The 26,470-nt window shown below is 40.0% G+C and overlaps 1 protein-coding gene across 2 annotated transcripts in view; it reads left to right on the plus strand.

The window, feature by feature from the left end:
- The window catches only part of BMPER (BMP binding endothelial regulator), a 249,783-nt gene that overhangs the window by 127,692 nt on the left and 95,621 nt on the right, over positions 1–26,470 (plus strand). For both annotated transcript variants that reach the window (XM_047849098.1, XM_047849097.1), the window contains exons 7-11: positions 6,137–6,236; positions 11,214–11,323; positions 14,947–15,087; positions 17,266–17,370; positions 20,622–20,667. In XM_047849098.1, the coding sequence (XP_047705054.1) occupies positions 6,137–6,236; positions 11,214–11,323; positions 14,947–15,087; positions 17,266–17,370; positions 20,622–20,667 (502 nt within the window). The remainder of the gene's footprint in view (positions 1–6,136; positions 6,237–11,213; positions 11,324–14,946; positions 15,088–17,265; positions 17,371–20,621; positions 20,668–26,470) is intronic.

Below are 26,470 nucleotides of genomic sequence, written 5' to 3' on the forward strand. Positions count from 1 at the left end.
GTTTTATTTTTGTTAGTCCAGGGGGGACACTTTTCAAGGGTGATTGCTCAAGATTTTTATGGGTCAGAATAAGTACTTTGGTCAAGCTTTTGCTGACGTGTTCTGGACTCTGTATAGAATCAAAGTTAAGTTGTACTTTATCACTTGGAAACATAAGCCCATGTGTAGCACAATGTTCAGATTCTTGGGGTAGACAGTTTCCAGAGTCCTCACAGATTACGATGATAAAGCCTGCATTGGTCTCAGCACAGAACCACTTGGTGAATTCAGCCCCATCAACCTCAACCACAACTGCATCCTCCCTTCTCCTCCTGCTGCCCTCTTCCTTCACAAGCCTGAGTAAAAGTGGCCCCCAGCCCCTAGCGAGGTGAAGTAGGGCCTGGCTCATGTCCCAGAGACAACTCCCCCACCTGAGAAATGTGCTCTATCACTCAGAACACACGTCTGGAGCACACTTATAAGCTGGGATATGTGCTAGCTGCTGGAGGAACTCACAAGGTTAATAAGCCTTAAATGCTGCTTGTTAGAAGCTCATGTGAGTGACACATTTTGCAAAATGCAGTGCCTTGGGTAGCAGCATTTAATTCATCTGGGAAAGTTATTAAAAATGCAGGTTCCTGGGCTGTGGCTTGAGAAAGCATTGGTTTATTAGTACAGTGGTTTTTAGCTGGGAATGATTTTGTCCTCCAGAGACATTAGGCAATGTCTGAAGACATTTCTGTTTGGTACAACCAGGGGACAAAGGGTGATACTGGCATCTAGTGGATAGAGGCCAGGGATGCTGTTAAATATTTTACAATGCACAGGATGGCTCCCTAAAACAGAGACTTCTCTGACCCCAAATGTTAATAATGCCAAATTTGAAAAACTCTGGTCTAGTGAGTAACTCTCACAAACACACACACACACACACACACACACACACACACACACACACACGTTATTATACCGTAGTGGTATATACATATATGTCAATGTAGCATGTGTATATGTATATACATGCGTCCTTGTGTATGTAGCATATCTATAAATACATTTCTCTAAGTAGACTCATCACTCATTACAATTTGGGGCGTTCTCTCTTCCATTGTCCACTCTACTCCTGCTCTCTCAGCTGGACAGCTTACCTACTGCCCATCTTTGCTTTGATTTTTTTCTGTTCTACACTGGCCAAGAACAGGGGAGGCTAAATACCAAGACCCATGGAAGTAACTGGCATGCTCTGAAAGTTTACCAAAATAAATTTGCAGGCCAAAAAGAAGCATGGATAAGGACATCCTTTTCCTCTTGTGAAGTTTTTGGACCCAATTTGCAATTCAGAGTGGGTACTCTATTCACAAATCAGCTTTGTACCATTCATTGACTGTTATGATATAAGAATTGTGGGTCACACATAATCTCTTTGCACTCAAGGTATATTTCTCCCCTATACTAGCCCCTCTCGGTCTTCTCTCCCCTGTTCTCACCTTCATCTAGAATCAATGGAGAACTCCATTCTCTTCAAACAATAGAACGTTGGGGGGAAAAATCCTTCTAGAATGTGGTTGAGTATAATTGATTGGTTCTAACTGGTTAGAAATGTACTACTCTGCTTCCCACCTCCTGTTGGGGAGCCGACTCTGCATGCTGTTCAAGGGATGAGTGCTATGTCATACGTTACAGTATGGTTTCCAGCCCTCAGTTCTCAATGGTCCTCAGGGGTGGGGGAAGAATCCTGCATGCATATGGCTGTGGTTTTATCATCTTGCATTCATTACTGTATTCAGGAAGATAGATTTTATTATGCAGCAAGACTGCTACTCTAGGGTAAACTTTCACACCAAGCAATTGTGTTCTTGACTAAATCAGCTAAGACAAAAATAAGGGGGTAGAAAATAGACTCGGGACAAGTCTCATGTCTTTCTTTTAAAAACAGCCACTTTTGGAGAAACACTTGGATATGACCAAATGACCACCTGTAAAGAATAAATGACCACCTGTAAAGAACAAACTAAAGAAAAATGGTGGAAATTGTAACTCACCAGTACTGTGGAAGTTCCCAGAGTTCCTTTCCTTGTTGACCAGATGAGAATAGTGATTAGTCCCTGTGTATTTTAACCATATAGAAATTTTCAAACATTTAACAAAACACATGGGGTCCTAGAAATCCTGCCAGCTTAGAAGGTGAAGTTGAGTGTTGCTTTTTGATATATCAGCACCAACAAACATTTAGTTAGTACCTAAAATGTGTAAAACCCAAGGAGATACAAGGTAAGTAGACGCAGACAGCCCTGAAACTATACCAACTTATCAGCATCCTGTAGTTCACAGTGATTTGAGAAATTCATTTAGATTCTTAGGGCCCATCATGTGTGGTGGCTCTTCCTTTCATTTAAGAAATTTTTACTGAGTTATTTCCTTGAGCCCGTCATGTTCCTGAAGGATATTAGGCTCAAAGGTCCTTGCTGTCACCGAAGTCTAGCTTGAAGGCAAAACCAGTGTCATCTTGCCAGATTAAACTTCTATGTATGTGTCAAGAATACAGGAATATACATGAGAAAGGGAAAGATATGGAAAGATAGAGGGGGTCACTGGGAAATTAAGGGGTGTGGAAGGCTTCACAGGGGAGAAGAGGCCCCAAATTGACTTTGAATGAAGCAGGATTTTTATAGGGGTCAATGATGGGGGAAGAGAAGGAAAGGGGTACATATGAAGAAGATGGAAGGCCTCAGATGTGCCTGGGGACAATAAAAAATATATAATGGACTCTCCTCTCCAGGTTGATATTGTGAGGAAAGGAGATGGGAGAGAAGGTTATGGGGTATCTTGACCAACTAGACTAACTGTGGTAATAAAGATGTAATGCATCTGAGTATTTTATTTTATTTTTTTAAAGTTTGTTTATTTTGAGAGAGAGAGAGAGAAAGAGAGAGCACATGTGCGAGCAGGGGATGGGGAGAAAGAATCCCAAGCAGGCTCTGCGCTGTGAGCACAGAGCCCGACACGGGTCTTGATCCCATGAACTGTGAGATCATAACCTGAGCCAAAACCAAGAGTCGGACACTTAACTGACTGAACCACCCAGGCACCCCACATCTGAGTATTTTAATGCAATTAAATTTATTTCTTGCTCATTTAATAGTTCATTGTGAGTGTTTAGTGGATAGACTTCCACATGGTGACCCAGGGAAGCAAGCTCTTTCCATTCTGTGCAAAGTTATTGATATCCCCTCAATTCAGGTGGTTATCCATGTAGCGGAGATAGAAAGTGAGAGTGTGGAGCACTGAGTGTGAGAGACCTTTATGGGTCAGGCCTAGAAGCATGTTATTTATTTCCATCCACCTCCTGTTGGTCAGAACATAGTCAGTCATAAGGCCTCACTGCAAGGGAGTCTGAGAAATGTAGTGTTGGTCTATGTCAGGAGAAAAAGAAGCAGATTTTAGTGAGGCTATCGTTGCTTCTACAACTGACTTTTAGCCTGAACTTTATCCCAAATGCAGTGGCAACTCATCCTCCACTTTAGCATGGGGACATGCACAGTGGTAACATAGGCTCCATACGGTGAGTGATTTTTGTATGTTATATTCACCGCTGTAGTCTCAGTGTATCTAGGCCTTAAACAACTATTTGATCAAATAATGAAATGATGGATGGATGTTGGAAATGAATCCTGGGCATATGGAACTTTCCAGGTGGGTTCGTGGAAGAGAGCTGAGGCAGGGAGGCAGGTTAAAAAGAGTGTGCTAATCTGACAGAGCCGGAGTTAGTGCAGTTACAGTAGGAATTAGTACATTTTTAGAAACAGAAATGTTCACTTCTGCTATTTTAACGTTCTTAGTTTACAGCATAGCCACATCTCATAGTTTAACCAGATTCCCTGCTGAGTTGAAATCATAGAAGCAGGTTGTGAGCCGAAATAGCCTGGCACTTTCTTTGGAGGTATTAATTGGAACGCAGCCTTGGGACTTGGGCTGTGCCACGATCCTGCAACCCAAACAAAATAAAACTTGACTAAACCAGCAAACCCAGATTGCAGTTCAAGTTACTTTAAGGGGCTCTTGGGAAACACAAACTGCATTTGTATTATATATGCAAAATCCGCTCTTTGACCTTATTGTAAGAAAAATTACTGGAGCCCACCTAATCTTTTGCCAGCTTTCCGAAGTGCTGGACAAGTTAACTCCTATGCAATTATGTAATATTTCGTAAAAATTTTGACTTTCAAATATGCTTGAAAAATAGATGCTGATCCAACAAGAACAGAGACTATCAATGAAAAGAATATGTGCTCTGTGCACCTAAGAGAAGCCAACACACAGGCAGCCTCATGTGGCCCGAGGCTTCATGATTTTAGGAAGTTGCTTGCAGATGAATTTTTTTGAAATTAAAAGTTAAGGGAAGCATTCTGTCCTCCCTCTAGATTTAACTTTTGTGGTTTATGTATAAGCTGGGGCAGACCTCGGTGTCTGACCTAGACTCAGGTTATGTGCTTCTGAAGTCTAGTGAAAGGCCAGACTTTAGGATTATGCAGAGCTGAGTGAGGGAACCTCACAGAAAACAGCCAGGGATTCTTAGGAGATTTTTAGTGATTCTTGCTGATCTGGAAATAATGTAAAAACAACAGAAGAGCTTTTTGTGGTATTTTTGTATGTTCTCTCTTGGTTTGGGGAAGAATCTGACATTCGAGTGGCTTAAAAATAATAAATATTTAAAAAGACATAACATGTCCTACCCTTTTCATCCACCCCTACCAAAGAATAAACTGTAATAATAAAAATGGCAAGAGCAGGAAGGGAAAGCAGAAACAATGGATGGCAGCAGTATGCTAGGATGGGCATGAATTTGATCCAGACGGCTAACGTCTGGTGTTATTGCATAAAGTGGTGGAGAAGGTGTGAGGAAATGCCGCAGGGAATCTTTCCCTTCTTTACAGTGTGAGTTCCTCATTTCCTGAGGCCCCTTGAGATATAAATTACCGGTTTCAGACAGCGGGTACCTGAGGGTTACTCCTTTGCTTTCTAGCTCAAATCCCAGAGAAGCCAATCCATTGAAATTCCATTTGTCTAGTGATCTATTTACCAAATCTTCTGATTTTCTGAAAAAAATAAATTATTCATAAATTTAGTAGCAATTCATTTTGCACAGGATAGTTTTCACATGAACCTTGCAAAAGTGTTGGGTGTAAATTGACTAGAAAGCACTATTTTTTTTTTCCTGCCCCAGCTTTCTGAAGATTCAATTACAAGTTGCTGAGGCTGGGAAAACAGACACCTTGGCAGAAGCATCGAGGAGGGGGGAGTAGGCGTGTTGCATCTTCAAGTTGTAAAGAGGGCAGAGATACTGATGGCTGGAGAAAGGGGGGCATGCTGGGATAAAGAAGGAAGGAATGGATGTCAGGAAGGAGGACAGGAAGGGTGGAGAATGAGGGGCAGGGAAAAATTCGAAAGCTCTAGAACTTCTCCCATAGGCTGCTAAGCCTCTGCCATTCCTTCCAATATCAATCATCTTTTGCCTTCTACTTGTGATAGAAAAGTTTGGTTAGCTGAGTGAATTCAGTGAAATGGTTCTTCTGAATATCGGCAGCATATCCATTTTCAGCGGATTGGCTGCTTCATGAAATCTAAACCTCCGAGAGCCATCCTAATAATACCTTTAAGCAGTTACAGAAAAGGAAGTATTCCTGGAGGAAGATGTCTGCAGAACCTACAGAAAGATGAGGGTCCGAAAGAGGAGGAAAAGCCTCAGTAACGCCCAGAGGACTCCTTTGCTTGCTTGGGTGTCGGAAAGGGAAGCCAACTTTTCCTGGTTTGCCTAAGACTCTCTCAGTTTTAGTACTGGAAGCCTCCAATCTCAGGCCAATGAAGATAGTTGACTAGTCTTGAGAAGGAAAAAGGTAAAGAAAGGTGGTGGGTAGGTGGGGAGAGGTAATACTGTAATAATCTCTTCAGGGACAGTCTTTTCGAGGGTACAGTTCATGTGGCCTCCAGGGAAGATAAAAGGAAAAAGGATAGTTGGGAGAAATTACACAGATCTGAGCTGTCACCCCAAGGACCCAATACCAGGGAAGACCCTAGGTTTGTTTCAGGTATCTTGATTATACAGTATAAATGCACTTACTTTTCTAAATGTGCTTTTTTCTCTCTCTCTTTTCTTCAGGGAGGCAGGACACAGTGCGTGAGAGAAGTCTGTCCCATTCTCTCCTGTCCTCAACACCTTAGCCACATTCCCCCAGGACAGTGCTGCCCCAAATGTTTGGGTGAGTGACTGTTTTCAGATAAAAGAACAATGTAATTTATTCTTGGGAGTTTCTGCTGAGAGTCTTCATTCACATTGTTATGTTGGGGTTCTCAGGTTGTCCTGTTTCATGGCTTATTAGAAATAACTGCTTTTTCTGGTTATAGGAATGTAAGGTGTGCCCGGTGTTTATCTCTTGTCTGAGGTCTCTACAGGTGTTTCTTTTCTCTTGTGCTTCCTCGTATCTGTAAACCTGGTTCACCAGGCAACTTGGGATGATAACCCCTGATGGCGAGAGTAGTATTGAAGAAACTATCTTTCATTGGACATATGACAATTAGTAGAAATGATTAGTATTTTAAAGGCATATGAAATTAACACATGGAAGAATATAGACTAGTGTTACTTTTAGAGGCAGAAGTATGAAGGAGGATGACACCAAAAGCAAGAGGTTTGGAAGGGAGCAATGAAAAGTAACCAACAGGAAAGGAGAATGAGCTATTTTTTATTGAGCATTTGCTATTTCCTAGGTACTATGAAAATCACTTTACATGCTTTTTCTCATTGAATTTTCTCAAGAAGCTGTGCCGTATAGGTGCTAAGTATATCATTCTGATATGTAATATACATGTTGTGGTTAGTATTATTGCAGGAGAGGGGAGTAGATTCCTAGAAGGTGGCACAGCTGGTGAGTTACAGAGTTGATACCTGAATATGAGTTCCTGTGATTCCTAAGCCCAGGCTGTAACCTGCTGCTGCCAAGCCTCCGTGGTGATGTGGAGAGAGGCATATACATTGCCAGTTGAAAGAGACAGCCTGTGATGGAGAGTCTCTAGGGCAAGAGATCCTTTAGGTCTTGTTTATAATCCGAATGTCAGCTTCTTACACATGATCTTCAAACTCTTGAGTTAGTTGAGGTCAGACTAAGATTCAAAGAAAAGTAGCCTGACCCAGTGTGTGAATACAATAGAGCATCTCCCACTAAAATCCTCCAGCAACCCCACTAGAATCTTGAGGGATCTTTGAGGAGGCTAATACATTTCCGAGTCACCCCTGGCTTGGTCTCCTCCTGCTGCTTTTCTCTTAATTCTCCTTTTCCTCCTCCTTCTCCTCCTCCTCCCCCTCGTCCTCTCTCTCCTTTCTTCCTCTTCCACCTCCACTTCATCTTCCTCTCCTCCTCCTCCTCCTCCTCCTCCTCCTCTCTTCCTCCTCCTTCAACATCATTTTGTACTTGCAGGGACATTCCCCTCCAGTCTTTTCACATTCTGTGGTGCTACTGAATCAAGACTTGTGTAGTAGATTTTACTGAAGGTTTGTGGTCAGTGAGGGTGATTACCTTTTAGTGGAGCACAGTGAACAACATGAAATGGATCCTTAATGGATCCTCCCTTTGTTCTTAAGAGGTCTCAGCTATTATGCCTTTAGGAAAATGTCACTGTGTATCTGGGCTCCAGCGTCCTATCAGTTACTGTTCACACCCTTTTTTCTGAATCTTCTCTCCTTTCTTTCATAGCTTGCTTTTCTCAATTCCAGAATCTCCTGCTGATTGATATTTTTCATTCCCAGCTTATCACAGCCATAGTCTAAAGTCTGTCTTTCTACAACCAACTTGTTGAATAAAGGTATCTTGTTAAACTAAGGCAGTTTTCTTTTCTTTACAGGATTCACCTGTCAACCCTTCATCTAATGTTTGCCCTCTTGCTGCATGTACACACACACACACACACACACACACACACACACACGCATGTAATACTTTTTAAGTAACTATGAAGTAATTAAAAGAACAAAAGAAAATTGTTTATACATGCCTGATTAAAGACATTTCCACTGATATGTGTGCTTCCTGGGTTGCCAATGTGTGCTTGTACTCCTGGAATAGAGTTAGCCAGTTCACTGTTGTTGAAATCGTCATGCTTTTGGTCATGGTGGACACAGCATTCCATCTGAGCAGGAAAGTCATTACAGAAGAGGTGGCATTTGGGGCCTGACATTGAAGATAAGTAGACTTGATTAATGCTTTGAAGCCCATACTATGGATGTGCTGAGTCAACTCAGAAGCTTCTCATGTGAGGAATGGCTGTTGTATTGAATGCAGACTTTTCTGTCCATTTGTGGTCATAAGACAGACTACAAAAGGAACAGTAAGTCTTAGGAAACTTAAAAATCTTAATTCTCCCAAATGAGACCGTTTTGGGTTAGGCTAAACCCCAGTGGAATAATGTAGAAATGGCTTAAATTAGGCTGAATGTGGACTCTCTGAACCACTCTTTTGAATGTTTCATCTTAATTTGGGGCCATGATGACTTTGGAACTATGGTAAGATTTTGTGTTCCTCGGGGGTAAAAAGAAATATACCCACACAACAAAAGACAGAAAGGAAAAAAAAAAAAAAGGAAACACTAGGATACCTTCTAGATCCTGAAATCTTAGACTAATCAGACTTTTGGCTGGTTGGACACCAATTTGCTATGACATATTCTTTTGACAGGATTCATTTACATGACATACCTTAGCCTTTTGCATTGCAACATTCTCTAGCTCTCTTTTTTCATTTTCAATGAAGAGACTCATCAGAGGTTTGTGTATACTGAGCACCCAATGCACCTCTTAGAATGACACAGCCTAGGATCATATTTGAATCCTACCACTGCTAATAACGATAACACTCATCATGTGCCACTTATTGGGGTTGTTTAGGGAATTCCAGGCTCTATGATAAAGACTTTACATCAATATTTTTAGGTAAAAATTATCTTTGAGTGATAAGGTAAGTAGTTGGTCATATTTTTTTCAGGGGGATATTATTGAAGAGTCTTTTTATTTGGTGACCTACTAGTGCATCAGTTCTCCAATCTATCCATCCATTTGTTCACCTACTCATTCATCCATCTATGCCACAATATTGGGTACTATAAATGTAGTAAAAGCTCCAAGCTATGGGAACACAGGAAGGGGCAGTTCATTCTAAGAGGTGAAAGGTCCTCTGAGGAATAATGTGGAGCTCAACCATAAAATGTATTTTCATTGGTAGGGAAAGAAGCTAGACTATATTTATGTATCTATATCCTGCCTCTTGCCAAAAAGGAATTAAGGTCACTTATAAAGTACATGAAGCACATGTAGATGAAAGATAAGAAAAAGGCAAACCAGGTTATCCCAATCTTTAAACATTGCTTAATTGAAATAATTGAGTAGATGGCCTGCACACAGCTTTCTAATGCCTCAGGGCCTAGAGGAAAATCTAGAGAAAGGCAGAATTTTGTATTTTGCAGGCAGTCCTCTAATTTAGTCTGCAAGCTTCCACAAGCTTCAAGAAACTCAGGACCTGGGGGTGCACGTAAGAATGCCTGTCTTAGTTGGATTATTAATACTTGCTAGGAGCAAATACAGTCATTTAGTTAGATTTTGTCTAACCATGAAAGGGTTTTTGGTTGCCTACTTTCATATTAGCATTTTATTTATTTATTTATTTATTTTTATTTTTTTCATGTTAGCATTTTAGGCAGAGAGGGTGGTATGTTACTGCAAGGAGGCATTATTGTTACCATTTTACAAGTGAACTAAGTGAGGCCTGGAGAACTACTCAAGGTCACTAGGGAGTCCATATGTGGGACCCAGACTATAACTCACTGTCATCTTTTGAGGCAAGTTTACTTCTGGTAGTAAGAACCAAGCTAGTAATTTAATTCTGCATCTATACCGTATCCTAACCTTGAAGTTGACTCTAACAGGAAGATGGCGTTTTTTGTGATTCCTGTTAATGGTAATTCCAACAATTTGAATTCTGAGAGTAGCATTTAGTATGTGCCTGTAGGTATTTTCAGCATTTCACTGGGCCTTCTGATAACTAGAGTTTGCTTTTAATCTTTTTATAAGAAGGAAGAGTGTGGAAGTGCCTGGGTGGCTCAGTCAGTTAAGTGTCCGACTTCAGCTCAGGTCATGATCTCACGGTTCGTGAGTTCAAGCCCCATGTCGGGCTCTGTGCTGACAGCTAGTTCAGAGCCTGGAGCCTGTCTTTGGATTCTGTGTTTCCCTCTCTCTCTGTCCCTCCCCTGCTCACTCTCTCTCTCTCTCTCTCCCCCCAAAAATAAATAAAACATAAAAAATTTTAAGAAGAAAGAGTGTGGTTGTAAATCTAATGAGTGATTATGAATCTTCATCTTCTTAACATGTTGCTTGACTCAAGCAACATGTCAGGGATGTTTTTATATGCTCCAGGGAGTAGAAGCTCGCAATTTGAAAGAAAAGATGAAATTGGATTGCATTCTTTGTTTGGGGTTACTTTTTGGACCTTTTGATCATAAATCTTCATATCAGGGAAAATCAAGCTAATTCTACAGAAGTGTGATGCCTGTGAAAGCTTGGGCACTTGACATGTGGGTTGGATTCTGCCTCTATGTGCATTTTGAGTTAGTGCCATCCTTTATACCAATGGACTTGTAATTTCTCCAGCTGAGATGCTATATCATTGGTTCTCCTTTTCACTCATTCTAGTCCTTCTTGGAATAGCTTGACTTCCTGTGCCTCTTCCCTGCCAATACCTACTTCCTGGATAATTTTACTTATTCTTTAAAATGCAGTCGAGGCATTGCATCTTCCAAGAAGTCTTCTCTGTCCTCCCTGTCCCCACAGTTCCCAGATTGTCTTCTTTCTGGAACTTACCATATTGTTGTATTTAAATCATTTTTGTGAGTTTGTCTCACCGGTAGACTGTGAACTCCACGAGGGCAGGTCAAATAGATCTGGTCATCTTGGTTCACTATGATGGTAATAAAGATTTGTTGAACTTACAGGATTCAGTGTGGAGTCAAGCTCTTTATAATAAAAACTTTCTAAATTAATTACTCCAGGGAACGTCTGGCCGAGGACTATTTTTGTGCACCAGATTTACCTGGTCTTGTGAGAATGTTTAACAGTCCTATGATAGAATTGTTGATGACAAAGTGGGAAATCCTGGCTTCTGTCTTGCATTAACCATGCCGTTGCTTCCCTCTAGGTCAGAGGAAAGTGTTTGACCTCCCATTTGGAAGCTGCCTCTTTCGCAGTGATGTTTATGACAACGGATCTTCATTTCTCTACGATAACTGCACTGCATGCACCTGCCGGGTAAGGTGGTTCTGAGGGGCTGTGATCCGACAACTATTGCACTGGGGACGTTACTGTTAACTTTATAGCCAAACATAATGATCTGTCATTTATTGGAAGGAGGCATTATCAATGCCATTTTACTAGTTGAAATCATGCTTAAGGTTGTAAGGACGTTCAAACATAAGACCCAGATTACAATTCACTGTTACCTTCCCAGGACCTACAAGTTAGCTTCTGGAGGTGAGAACTAAAGTCTGAGGGACCGTCCTAAGGTATTTTCTAAAATCAGACACAGAGTGTCTCTGGCAGCGTTCTCTGGTTCTAACTATCCGAGATGAGCTCCTTAACATACCACATAATAAAAATGACTTTAATCACATTCAAGAGAAAAGAAAGGCAAGGATTTACAGTTCATCACAAAGATAAACCTGGTAGTTTGAGAGGGGGTTATTTATGTGTTGTTCATTGTACCATTTCTTACTTGAAAAGTAAGAAAAGCATTGCTTGCTTTTTTCAAAAGGCAACCAGAGGCCTAATGACTGGTAAAGAAAGAATTCCGCAGCTCCAGAATTTTAAAGGAATACACGGCCCACATTCATTGACTGTGCTTATACAGTGATTTTTGTTTAAACCAAGAAGGGAACCATCTTAATGGAAGATTTTAGAATCATTCATTAGTGAGTTAATGCAAACATCTGTGTGACATGAATTTAGAAGAATACGTTTTGGCGGTGATGGTTGTTGTTTTGTCTTTAATAGCTAAAGGGCTAGAGAGGGAAGGAGGAGAGTTTTGCTCAATGTCAGCTCTGAGTCAGTAGCTGAGATTAGAGTTCAGAAGTTCCTGATTACTTGAGGCATGCTTTGTTAAGAAGCATGCACTACTTCAGGGAAGTGGCCGAGTAGGGGCTGAACTGTCTGTTCCCTGGCACTGAACACTGAGTATTTCCCAAGCCTGAGAATACTTTCCTGAGACTCCTTCCTCTCTTCCATGGTTTATATTTTCCTATGCTCAACCTATAGCCACTCCTTCTGTTTGCCTTGGCCTTCATCCTCATGACTTCTCTTCCTCTCCAGGAATTTCACAGGTTATAGCTTCCTCTTGAGGATGCTAAACCTTTGATGAAACACATCACATCCCCAAGTTCTCTTGATTGCAGGAAAGCCAGACGTCCCACGGATGGGAATTTGTTATGCTTGCACTGCTCTGGGTCTCATGGATTCTTTGAGAGGAGATCAGACAGTATTTCTCAGTGCTGAAAAGAAGTGTAATTAATACTGTTCCTTCAAGAGATTTGTGTGTGTGTGTGTGTGTGTGTGTGTGTGTGAGAGAGAGAGAGAGAGAGAGAGAGAGAGAGAGAGAGAGGGAGAGGGAGGGAGAGAGAGAGAGAGAGAGAATGAGTTCACAGTCATCTTTGGGAAATTGGATGTTTCAAGAATCAGGCTACAATCATTTTGGATAATCATTATTATTTTCTATCTGCTTGGAGCTTCCCTCTCCAGCATCTCCACCCAGTGCCATGACAGGTGCAGGAAATTATTTCATAGTACTCTGAACACAGAGTCTTTATGGCAGTGATTTATTTTTAAAACCAATTTTTAAAACACAGAATCTTTGTGCCTTCATATTTGATGATTCCTCTACCTTGAGCGACCTCATCTTCCTTCAATTTGAATAGCAAACTCCTCTTCATGCACAACAGCCTCTCTCAGATGTTAGCTCCTCCCCTAGTGACTGACTAGGGGACTCACATAAGTAGGTAATTGTCCCTCTTTTCTGCTACCTCTATACCTTTACTAGTTCTGTTAATGACATTATATTGCAATTTAATAGTTCACATGGTTCTGTCTCCTTTTGCCCTGTGAGCTCCTTGTAGACAGAAGCACATCTATCCACCTCAATATTCCCATTGCTTAAACTAGTGCCAGGCATATGATCTAATGGGTGGTGTGTGTGTGTGTGTGTGTGTGTGTGTGTGTGTGTGTAATGAAAACTGGGGAGTCTACCATGAAGTATGCATTACTTGAGAGCTAGTATGTGTCCTTGTTTTTCAAACTAGAAATCAATACGTGCAGTTTGACAAAGGACTTTTTTCCCCCAATTAATGAGTTGACCTATAATAATTTCTATGTGCCAGAAACTGTGCCAAGTACTTTAAATATTTCATTTAAGCTGCACAATAAACCTGAGAAGTAGGTTTTTGAAGATGAGGAATCTGGGGCTCACGGAGATGGATTTGCACCAGATAACATACCTAATGGATGAACTGGCATTCCCCCCCTGGTCTTGTCCAATGCTGAGTCCTATCCATTATCTGATGTGGTAGAACCTTAAAAATAAAAAGACAACCAATGCCATTTTCTTAAAAGGATCATCACATTGTTATATTAATCTTAGATGGATAAGTCAGTAGGAGTATAGGAGATAATACCAGAAGTACCTGTTGAAGTCATAGGATTAACATAGAAGCTGCAGAAGTTACATACGTTGATTTATACAACCTGTTTGAATGAGTTATCTCTCAATACTAACTAAGGAGAGGGCTTGGTCTCATTTCCCTATCATTGGTCTGATACTAATTCCACACTGTGAAGGGATTGTCCATATACCAGGGACCCTGCTTTCCTCCCTCCCTGCCTGCCACCAAGTCTCATAAATATTTTGCTCTTAACATTCATTCTAGCTGATAACCTACTCCAATGAAATTGCATCTTGTTGGATGGGGAACTAGAAGAGTTTACTTTTCTTGAACTGCTCTGAACTTTTCTTCGACATGTTGTTCAATGAATTGGCAGGCACAATTTACTTGGCTAGAAATCAAGCCATACCTCTTAAAGTTACAGATATAAACTCATCATTTTCAGAGGTTAAGCGACCTGGTTAAGATTACATATTTAAAAAAAAATATTACATATTTTATAGAAGAGTTTAGAATGGTCAGTTTTGGCATAGCTCATTCAATTCTTCTGTGGACATGGAACACACTAAGGAATTTTATCTTGAGGAGGAACATTAGCTCTTAATTTTTGCTATTTGATTGGATATCATGCCTTTATGCTAAACTCCTCAAAGGTGGCAAATGCCCTCGAGGAGACCCAAGAGAGTCATGTTAATGAAAAGCATGCAAGAGGAAAAGGGCAGGAAGAGGGAAACTGGTTGGCCCATAGTGAGTTGGACCTTCTTGCCACACGCTGGCCAGAGTGGAATCATCAGCTTCTTGAACGTTAAATTATAAACACTTGGAAAGTAGTGAGGGTATGTCACACTATTCATAGCTTCTTCACCTTCTCATCCGGATATTTAGTCAGCAAATAACATTTTGAAGTAGATGAAAGATTTATTACAACAAGTTAAAATATGATTTCTTCAGAATATGTTTTCTTTTGGGGGGGAAGGGGGGGTGAAGAGAATCAAGTAGTCTTTATGCTCAGGGCAGAGCCTGACATGGGGCTCGAACTCACAAACTGTGAGATCATGACCTGAGCCAAAATCAAGAGTTAGTCACTTAACCAACTGAGCCATGCAGGTGCCCCCAGAATATGTTTTAAAGCAGTTAGTTGTGGATTGTTAAAGGAAGGCCAGGTAAGATGGTTGGTAGAGATGGAAATCATTTTTAATTTCTGGTTTGCCTTTGGGTCCCCAGGACTCTACTGTAGTATGTAAGAAGAAATGCTCCCACCCTGGTGGCTGCATCAGAGGGGAGGAGACCTGTTGTGAAGAGTGCCTCCTGCGAGTGCCTCCAGAAGATGTCAAAGTGTGCAAATTTGGCAACAAGGTCTTCCGGGTATGTCACAAGCCAAGCTCATGGGAACTATTGTACTATACTGAAATGTAAAAAGCTCCAGATAAAAGGCAGATTGGAGTATTCCATATTTTGTAGACACATATGGTGTGTGTGTGTGTGTGTGTGTGTGTGTGTGTGTCTATGCGTGCACAAATGTAATTATTTATATGGCAATATATATACATATTTTTAAAATCAAATATATATGGGGCAGAGAAGCAACTGTTTGAAAAAATAGTTTTCTTCAGCTTTATTTTTGCTTTATGAAGTGTTTTAAGCCTGTAAAACATTATTGCCTTTTCCAAATGTGGTCATCCAGTGATGGGGATTGAGCTGAAGATACCCCTCCACCCCCACCCACCTCCGGATGGTACTGTTATGGGAGCCCAAATGCTGAGGACATCATCTCATTCAGTCAGAGATGCTCAGTGTCCCTTACCAAGATCCTGATGGTCCTATAGCTTAATACTTTTGGAACTTTTTACAAAGCTGCTTTTTCAAAGAGAGATTTTCTCACTTGGAAGATATTCAGGTAAGGATGTCATGCTGGCACAGCCATTGAGCAAAGGTGAGAGAGCCTTGCCCCAACTGACCTAGCACGGTTGTCTCCTGACCATCTGCTACTTATCAAATACTACCCGTAGTTTTCTGACAGCATAGCTGTGCAGTGACCATGTAAACGTCAGGATGAAGATTGTTGTATTTGTCCAAACTGCTTTCCATTTAGTTTTTTGGATGGAGGGAGTCTTTCTGTACCTGAGGTATCATCTCAGGACATTCTTGAGACTGGGACCCTCAGAATCAAGTCAGATGTGGGAGATCCTCATGTTGTACTTGGCCAGATTTCCTTTTGCATTGATGGAGTTGGAAGGAGAGTCTTGATTCTTATGGAATCAGTAAGAAGACATGACGTGTCATGCCCAAAAGAAGGGGGTCACATGTGTGTTGTATTTACACCAGGCTTTCAGAGCCACTCATGTATCCTTTTTACATAAAGTCATTCTTGTGTTTCCAGAGCACCTGGATGCAATACACCCCCTCTCACAATGGTATTGTGTGCAAAGTGCTTTCAAGGCTCCTGTACAAAGGTTCCTTTATGTGATGAAGCCTAAAATAATTTACAGAGAGTCATCTTTGAAACACCAAGTCCTAGAAATGTGCACACAGAGAATTTGGACTCGTCAGATGCCCTTTAGGACAGATTCAGTTAGGTCTTTGTTTCTCGAGAAATAAAAGGTTCTAGTAGTCCTTAAATAGCTTCAAAATGTGCGAAGGAAAAGGAAGAGGAGTCATCATCAAAATCTGAGATAGTTCCTCTGTTTTTAACAAGTTTTTCTGCTTATATCTACAAACTCAGGAAGGAATCTTTGTTTTGTTTTCACATCCAACCCTTGTGCCTGTAATCTACTCTTGCATAAGCTAGGATGCACATCCCTGTGTGTTCTCCAGAGATATAAGGCTTCTTGTGGCTGGGTATTTGGCAACTGCATATTATAGATTCAATGAGCCAAAAATATTCCTCAAACAGCCCTTTCTGGGCTAGAAAATGTGTCCCAAGGTGCTATCTAGCTTTTGGGGAGGAAAGTATCAGACACGCAGGGGCATGGTATCTCGGAGTATTCCATCTGGGCTCCACATATTTGGATGGCTTGCTGATCAAGTGTCTGCCTGGGCAATGAGAGTCCTGTGAATTAGCCTCTGTTCTTTGAATGGATCATACCCTGTGTGGTCCAGAACCATGTCACATGTGGGAATAAATTCACCACCTTTGTACATCTCAACTGCTGCTGCCTGGAATAGCTTAAACACTTCAGGTCTATCACACAGGAACATTAGACCTTTGCTACTGCATCATGTTCAACTCATGCTTGTCTTCCAGGGTGAAGCTAAGTAAACAATGTAGGAGGAGCACGATGCAAATATGGTTTGGTTACATGCATAAGAATTCTTTTTATATCCTGGAGGGGGAACACACACACACACACACACACACACACACACACCTACACACACCTTCAAATTGGGTAGGTGTAGATAGACACCTCAGAGTAATTTAGTCTGATGATGGATCTCTCACTCAGAGTAAGAAATGCTCTCCTTGGCAGAGAAATCCCAGCCTGTTGGATTAGTTCCCATCAGCCTCCAGCTGATAGCAGAATCTTGTGCTCTCTCCCATAGGATGGAGAGATGTGGTCCTCTGTTAATTGCACCATCTGTGCTTGTGTGAAAGGCAAGACAGAGTGTCGAAAGAAGCAATGCGTTCCCATCAGCAGCTGCCCGCAGGTATGTCTGGAATGCAGGTTGACTTTTTCTTTACCTTCAGGTCTTGGGAAACGTCCTACCTGTGGCATGGCCATATGCCGTCTTCTGAACACAGAATCTAGATTTCCTGGTACTTCTAGGTCCCCCAATAGCCACAAACCCCCTTTGCAAATTTCTCTCCTTCTTTTTTGCACTTCCCACCCAAATTCTAGCCTTGTAGGAAAATAGCTCGTACCTTACACTTGACCCAAGTCTCCTATTTCTCATTGACTTCTCCCACTTCTTTGTTTTAATGTCTCCAACTCCTGTTAGATCTGCTCTCTTGATCCTTTTGCTGGGTTTTCTGTTGAACACCATATTTTTCTCTTTTCTTTTGCCTCTTCCCAAATCAGAGATTTCTTCCCTTCGCCATTCAAAGTGTATGTAGTTGTTTATTAATAAACTCCCCAAGGGGTTTCTCTGGCCTAGCAGCACCCCCGACCCCTTTACTGACGTTTTCCCTCTCTAACCTTGGCCTCCACTGTAGCCCAAAATGGAAATAGTGCCCCTATGGAAATATCTCTTTTCAGAAACCCACAGTTCCAGCATGCTGAATAAAGCAATCATTATCTTCTACGGCTTGAGCTTCATTGAGTTCACCTCGGCAACTTGAAACCTTTCAAGGTTTTATGCATTTTGGGAAAATGTCAAACCTATTCAATACCTTCCAGTGAATGAAAAAATATATCCATATATTCAGGACATGTCCTCCCTTCTCTGTTATAGACAGCTTTTAATTTTATTCACATCTGTTATTATTATAAACAAAAAGTTGCTGTTTTTACTTGAGTGCCAAATGAGGCACAAAAAAACAACAGCTGTTGCTATTGCACAACTGAATGAAGGGGGGAGAGAAAAAAAGGGGGGGAAAAACCCTAATTAGTCTTGCTTTAAAAAGCCTCAGACATAAAACTGAAAATCTCCCATAAAAGAAAAAAAAAAGGGAGATACAATAAGTAGACTTGAACATGGTCTGCTTATAAATATTCATTGGGAAAAATGGGATCACATCATTTATGCCAGTCCTTGGGGAACCCTCACTGCTAATGAACTCCTGCAGCACATGTTGGTAATAATGGGCTTCCTTATTCTACAAGACAAAAACAGGATGCTGTGCCAACCTGGTGGCTCAAGTAACTAGCCCCAACAGGCAGTGGTGGAGTTTCCAGCTTTACTTGAGTCCTGCCACTGTGGCAGGGTTGATGGGTTTCATTGTCCTCTTGCTGTGGGGAGGTCAGCGTTCTTTATGTCCGTGGCATCTTGTTAGCATCTCCTCTGTGGGGGCCTCATTTGAGCCAGGAGCATCCAGCTCTCCAAGTGCAGACCTTTCCTCCCCCTCCTGGTCTTGTCAAAGCTTGTCTGGGCCCGGCTCCTGCCCCAGGGGCCACCTTTCTGCTTCTAGGCATCTTTCCAGCCTTTCCTCCGGTTTACATTTTCCCTCCTCAGGGGCCAACATAGGACTTTGGAAGATAACTTAGTTCTACCATGGAAACCCTGTTAAATGCTTATTTCCCCTCCCTTGCATTGCCTGGGGAAATTTAATTTTTTTTTTTTTTAAAGAAGCAGACTATATTCCCTGCTCTGTTCTTCCTGGCTACTGCTCCTCTTTTTTTTTCCAGAAGTGTGGGTGCCTTGTTGAAGGGTCTTATGGTTGGACTTCCTGTCCATCCTCCCCTGAAGCCCTCCCCAGAGGCAAAGGAGTGCCTTTTGTGAGAAGGCCTGTAGGGGGTTCCAGTGAGGACGGGTCATTATAACACTTCCATCTCATCATCACTGATGCATACTGAGACTTTCTGTATAGTCACAGGACATTACTCTGTTAATGTTGAGACCACCCCTCTGAGTTGAGTGCTGTTACTAGACCCTTCTTACCAGTGAGGTCACATGTCCAGAGTTTTACAACATATAACTTGGGAGCCTAGACTTCATAGCTTGTGCTTGATTTATTCCTTATATGATTCAGTGAGATTACCAGCCGCACTCAGTTCCAGGAGAAAGGAGATGGCAGTTTCTGCCAAGGTGCAGATGTGGGGGTTCATATAGTCACCCTCTATTAGGGCCTTGGTTCAAATTGTTCTGTACTCCCTCGAGGCCACTACTCCAGGGGGAGCCAACCTCATTGATTTTGGCTAGAGCAGACCTCATTTGATCTTGTCCTCAGCTTCTTTCAGTCACAAGAAACTAAAAGGGGCCTCTGTGCCAAATAGAAATGAATAGAGCTTTAGGCAATGAAAATAGGTCCTAATGCCCCAAACCAAGGGAGAGCTGAGTGAGCTGAGAGACTAAGTTTTAAGTCGCGAAGTTGTCATAGCTTTTAATGTACCATTTTAGGCCTGGCTCTGCTGCAAAAATGAATCAGATGATGTTCTAGTTCCTCAATTATCAACCAGCATTTTTTAAGTCAGTATGATTTTTTTTTTTTTGAGTACCTAAATCTATTCTATATGCAATTGATCAGTAGTGGCAATTGACCACATTTCTTTTTGTCTCTGAGCTTCATTGAGTCAGAGATAAGACAATGCCATTTTCTGATGTCGGCCCTGAGAGTATGTTTCCTTTTTTTTAACGTCATGCATTAAAAAAAATGAGAAACAACGGAATATAGGAGATTACATTGTATTTCCAGAAAGGTAATGGAAAATTACTCAGCATTTCAAAACCCTCAGCTTCATTGGCTTTGACTGGATAACAGTGACTTAACATGGATAGCATACCACTTGATGAAAGAAGAAATCCTGAATGAATGTGATCTGCAGCACAGATATTGTCCATATCCATAGGCCTGTGCTTGGGTTATGATGTACTGTTTGGGCCCCTCCAACAAGCAAAGACAGAATGAAGGCCTTACATGGATCGAGAGGTTGATAGACGATTCTCATTTTTATGTGTGTGCTTGGTCTCTAGAGGGCTAGTCTGGATATAAGTGAAAAGGTGTAATCCAGACTGTCTGCATCTTCCCTCCATGTGAAAAAAATCACACCAGTGAGTCCTTTAGATATTGTATTTCTCAGAGGGTAAGAACAGGAAAGCTTTCTGAATGACTTTGCCTGGCGTTAGAACCTGATACTTCTAAGTTCATTTTCACTATCATCATCACCATCTGAGCACTGAGTTCAAATATAGCTCGGACTGATTTCATTAGTTGAACTGGTATTTTAAAAAGTTTTGTCTTCAGCGTGCCCTGTTTCTTAACATTAAGCTCTTGTGTTTTTTGTTTTTTTCCTCTTGATTAGGGTAAAATTCTCAACAGAAAAGGATGCTGTCCTATTTGCACTGAAAGTAAGTTTATTCCTTTGGAAATTGCTATTAATATTTGCTTCACCTTTTATAATTCAGCAAGAAAAATGGTGGTATAAGTTTTTGCACATTTTGTGTCTCTAGGTATGGGATGGGGTCATCCCACTTTTCTACAGACTTTAAATCAGTTGAATCCTCTCTCAGAAGCACCACTGAGATAGTTCCATTAGAGTTTGTTGCTAATAGAAATTTAGAAGTTAAATGGTCTGATGAGGTTTTAAGAAGGACCACATAACTTAATATGCATTTTAAGTAATAGCATCTGCAGTCATAGCAGTTAAGATGATATCCAGTAAAACAAACAATATACATAATCTAGGAGGGATTTTCCTTGTATCATTATAAAGCCAAACAGCCACACTTATTTCCTCCTCTCCAACCCCACCCTCTTTACCATTTCACCTTGGCACGTTTGGTGCTGCTATTGGCAGAGTTAAACAAGAGGTCTTTAGTGTGGCAATGGTTTGGCCATCCTGTTATTTTTTTAATGTTTATTTATTTATTTTGGGAGAGAGAGAGACAGAGGCAGAGACAGAGTGCACGTTTGTGTAAGCAGGGGAGGGGCTGAGAGAGGGAGAAAACAGACTAGTGTTTCTCTCCTCTGCCAGCATGGAGCCCAACATAGGGCTTGATCCCATAAACTGTGAGATTGTGACCTGCACTAAAATTAAGAGTCAGCTGCTTAATTGACTGAGCCACCCAGGCACCCCAATCCTGTTCTTTTTAACTGAGTTCTGGAAGGTTCTCTCCCCAAAATGGCTTATTCTGAAAGCTGACTGAGACTGCACTGCTAATCACTCAGAGCATAGCAACAAGTTCAGTGTTACCCCACATGTGGACATATGACTAGAAAATTGCCATTTTATTCCTCTTCAAATTCATATGGCATTGAGACAGCTTGTACTTTATCTATTTATTTATTATTTGTTTATTTATTTATTTATTTTAGCTTCTGTGTGCAGCTTTATAATTCAACATCTGAATACACTACAAAGTAATTACCACAAGTCTAGTTATCATCCATCACCACAGAATTAACCTTCTTCATCCATTTCATACATATACCTTTCCCCCATCACCTTCCCCTCTGGTAACCACTAGTCTGTTCTCTGTATCTCTGAAGTTTTTAAAAATTTTATTTGTTTCTTTGCTTTCGATTATACATATGAGTGAAATCACGTGGTATTTATCTTTCTTCATCTGACTTATTTCACTTAGCATAATACCCCCAAGGTCCATCTGTGTTGTCACAAATGCAAGATTTCATTCTTTTTGATGGCTGAATGATATTCCATTATAGAAATATACCACATCTTCTTTATCCATTCATGTATTAGTAGACACTTAGATTGTTTCCATATCTTGGCTGTTGTAAATAATGCTGCAATGAGGGGCGCCTGGGTGGCGCAGTCAGTTAAGCATCCGACTTCAGCCAGGTCACGATCTCGCGGTCCGTGAGTTCGAGCCCCGTGTCGGGCTCTGGGCTGATGGCTCAGAGCCTGGAGCCTGTTTCCGATTCTGTGTCTCCCTCTCTCTCTGCCCCTCCCCCGTTCATGCTCTGTCTCTCTCTGTCCCAAAAATAAATAAAAAACGTTGAAAAAAAATTAAAAAAAAAATAATGCTGCAATGAACATAGAAGTGCAGATATATTTTCAAATTAGCATTTTTGTATTCTTCAGAAAAATACCCAGATGTGGAATAGCTGGGTCATATGGTAGAATTTCCTGAAGAATCTCTATACTATTTTCCACACTGGTTACACCAATTTATACTCCCACAAACAGTGTACGAGGATTGTTTTTTCTCCACATCCTCTCTAACACTTGTTATTTCTTGTCTTTTTGATAATTGCCACTCTAGCAGCTGTTAGGTGATATCTCATTGTGATTTTGATTTTCATTTCCATAACAATTAGTGATGTTGAACATCTTTTCAAGTGCCTGTTGGCCATCTGGATGTCTTCTTTGGAGAAACGTCTATTCAGAGCGTTTGCCCATTTTTTAAATTGGGTTCTTTGTTTTTTCATTGTTGAGTTATATGAGTTCCTTATATAGTCTGAATAGTAATCCTTTATCAGCTCTATGGTATGCAAATATCTTCTCTCATTCAGTAAGTTGTCTTTTCATTTTGAAGATGGTTTTCTTTGTTGTGCAGAAGCTTTTTAGTTTGATGTAGTCCCACTTGTTTATTTTTGCTTCTGTTTTCCTTGCTTTTGGAGTCAGATTCACAAAGACGTCCCTAAGACATGTCAAGGAGTTTATTGCCTGTGTTTTCTTCTAGGAATTTTGCGGTTTCAGGTTCTACATTGAAATCTTTAAACTCAGTTGAGTTAATTTTTTTTCTTTTTTTTTATTATATGAAATTTATTGTCCAGTTAGTTTCCATACAACATCCAGTGCTCATCCCAAAGGATGCCCTCTTCAATGCCCATCACCTCCCCTCCCCTCCCTCCCACCCCCCATCAACCCTCAGTTTGTTCTCAGTTTTTAAGAGTCTCTTATGCTTTGGCTCTCTCCCACTCTAACCTCATTTTTTTTCCTTCCCCTCCCCCATGGGTTTCTGTTAAGTTCCTCAGGATCCACATAAGGGTGAAAACATATGGTATCTGTCTTTCTCTGTATGGCTTATTTCACTTAGCATAACACCCAGTTGAGTTAATTTTTGTGTATAGTAAAGATAGAGGTCTAGTTTCATTCTTTTCCATGTAGCTGTTCGGTTTTCCTACAGTCATTTATTGAAGAGATTGTCCTTTCTCCATCTTATGTTCTTGGCTCCTCTGTCATACATTAATTGTCCATTTATGTATAGGTTTGTTTCTGGGCCCTCAGTCCTACTCCATTGATCTGCATGTCTGTTTTTGTACCAAAAAAATATGATTACTATAGCTTTGTAGTAAGTTTGAAATCAGGGAGTGTGATACCTGCAGTTTTGTTTTTCTTTCTCAAGATTGCTTTGGCTGTTTGGGGTCTTTTGTGGTTCCATACAAATTTTAGTATTATTTGTTGTAGATGTGTAAGAAATGCATTTTGATAGGGATTGCATTAAATCTGTAGATTGCCTCAGGTAGTATGGGCATTTTAACAATATTAATTCTTCTAATCCATGAATATGAAATATCTTTCCCTTTATTTGTGTCTCCTTCAATTTCTTTCATCAGTGTCTTATAGTTTTCAGTGTACAGGTCTTTCATTTCCTTGGTTAAATTTATTTCTGGATATTTTATTCTTTTTGATGCAATTGTGAGTGAAAAATTTTTAAAAATTCTCTTTGTGATGTTTTGTTATTAGTGTGCAGAAATGCCCAGATTTCTGAATACTGATTTTGTACCCTGAAAGTTTACTTCATTCATTCATTAGTTCTAATTTTTTTTGGTGGATTCTTTAGGGTTTCCTCTATATAGTATCATGTCATCTGCAAATAATGATCGTTTTTCTCTTTCCTTTCTGATTTGGATGATTTTTATTTCTTTTTCTGGCCTAATTGCTTTGGGTAGTCCTTCCAGTACTATGTGGTGAGAGGGGCATTCTTATCTGGTTCCTGATCTTAGAGGAAAAGCTTTTAGCTTTTCGTGGTTGAGTATGATGTTAGCTATAAGATTGTCATATATGACTTAATGTTGAGGTATATTCCTTCTATATACACTTTGCTGAAAGTTTTTATCATAAATGGATGTTGACTTTTGTCAAATGATTTTTTTGCATCTATTGAGATTATATTATTTTTATCCTTCATTTTGTTAATGTGATGTATCACATTGATTGATTTGTGGTTGTTGAATACATTCTTGCATCCCTGGAATAAATCCTACTTGATTATGTATATGATCCTTTTAATGTGTTTTTGGATTTGATTTGATGATGTTTTGTTGAGGATTTTTACATCTATATTTATCAAGGATATTGGCCTGTAATTTCCTTTTGGGTGGTGTCCTTATCTAGTTTTGATATCAGGGTAATGGTAGCCTTAAAAATGTGTTTGGAAGCTTTTCCTCCTCTTCAATTTGTTGGAGAATTTTGAGAAGAATAGGTATTGAATCTTCGAACGTTTGGTAGAATTCACCAATGAAGCTCTCTGGTCCTGAATTTTTGTTTTGGGGGAGATTTTTGATTATTGTTTCAATTTCCTTACAAAAAATTCATCTATTCAGAATTTATATTTCTTCATGATTTAGTCTTAGAGGATTGTATGTTTCTAGGAATTTATCCATTTCTTCTAGGATATTCAGCTTGTTGTCATATAATTGTTGATAGTAGTTTCCTATCATCTTTTATATTTCTCTGAGGTCAATTTTAACTTTTCCACTTTCATTTATGATCTTATTTCTTTGAGTCTCTTTTCTTTTTTTTCTTGGCTCGTTTAGCTAAGGGTTTGTCAATTTTATTTATTTTTTCAAAGAACCAGCTCTTAGTTTCATTGATCTTTTTAATTGTCTTTTTAGTCTTGATTTCATTTATTTCCACTGTGATCATTATTATTTCCTTCCTTCTACTAGTTTTGGGCTTTGTCCTTTTTTTCAGTTCCTTTAGTTATAAAATTAGATTGTTTATTTGAGATTTTTTCTTGTTTCTTGAGATAGGTCTGTATTGCTGTGAACTTCCCTCTTAGAACCACTTTTGTTGCATTGCATAGGTTTTGGCATGCTGCATTTCTGCTTTCACTTGTCTAGTTATTTTTGGATTTTTCCTTTGATTTCTTTGATGACTTATTGGTTGCTAAGTAGCATGTTGTTTAATCTTCATGTTTTTGTATTTCCTTTTTTTTTCTTGTAATTAATTTCTAGTTCCATACCATTGTGGTTGGAAAAGATACTTGATATGATTTCAATTTTCTTGAATTTATTGAGACTTTTATGGTTCAACATGTGCCCTGTCCTGGAGAATGTTCCATGTGTACTTGAGAAGAATGTGTATTCTGCTGGTTTTGGAAGGAATGTTCTGTATAATACCTAACTATTAAGTCCATCTGGTTTAATGTGTTATTTAAGGCTGATGTTTCTTTATGGATTTTTTGTCAGAATGATCTATCCATTGATGAAAATGGGATATTAAAGTCTTCCATTATGGTATTTCTTTCAATTTTTCCCTTTAGTTCTGTTAATATTTGCCTTATATATCTTGGTACTCCTATGTTGGGTACATATATATTTCTAAATGTTACATGTTATGATGTAACATTTAATATAAACTTAATAAATTGTTTAATATAAATAAACATGACATTAACATAAAAATGTTATATCTTCTCTCTGCATTGACACTTTTATTTTTATGTAAGTACCCTTCTTTGCCTTTTATTAGTCTTTGTTTTTTTTTTAATTTTTTTAACATTTATTTATTTTTGAGAGACAGAGATAAAGCACAACAGGGGAGGAGCAGAGAGAAAGAGGGAGACACAGAATCCAAAGCAGCTTCCAGGCTCTGAGCTGTCAGCACAGAGCCTGATGCGGGGCTCGAACTCACGGACTGTGAGATCTTGACCTGAGCTGAAGTCAGCCACTTAACCAACTGCGCCACCCAGGCACAGTCTTTGTTTTAAAGTCTATTTTGCCTGATATGAATATGACTACTCCAGCTTTCTTTTCATTTTCATTTGCATGGGATATGCATGGGATATCTGATATGATAGATAGTCTATGTGTGTCTTAATTCTGAAGTGAGTTTCTTATACTCTCTTGTAGGCAGATAGTTTTCTGAAGTGTTTCATCAAAAGGGGAGTATTAATAATGTCACTGTCAAAGTGTTTTAATGTATAAGCAGGATTAACAAATCCATGAAATCAATTAGAA

This window comes from Prionailurus viverrinus, chromosome A2 (genome assembly GCF_022837055.1).
Source record: "Prionailurus viverrinus isolate Anna chromosome A2, UM_Priviv_1.0, whole genome shotgun sequence".
NCBI lineage: Eukaryota > Metazoa > Chordata > Mammalia > Carnivora > Felidae > Prionailurus > Prionailurus viverrinus.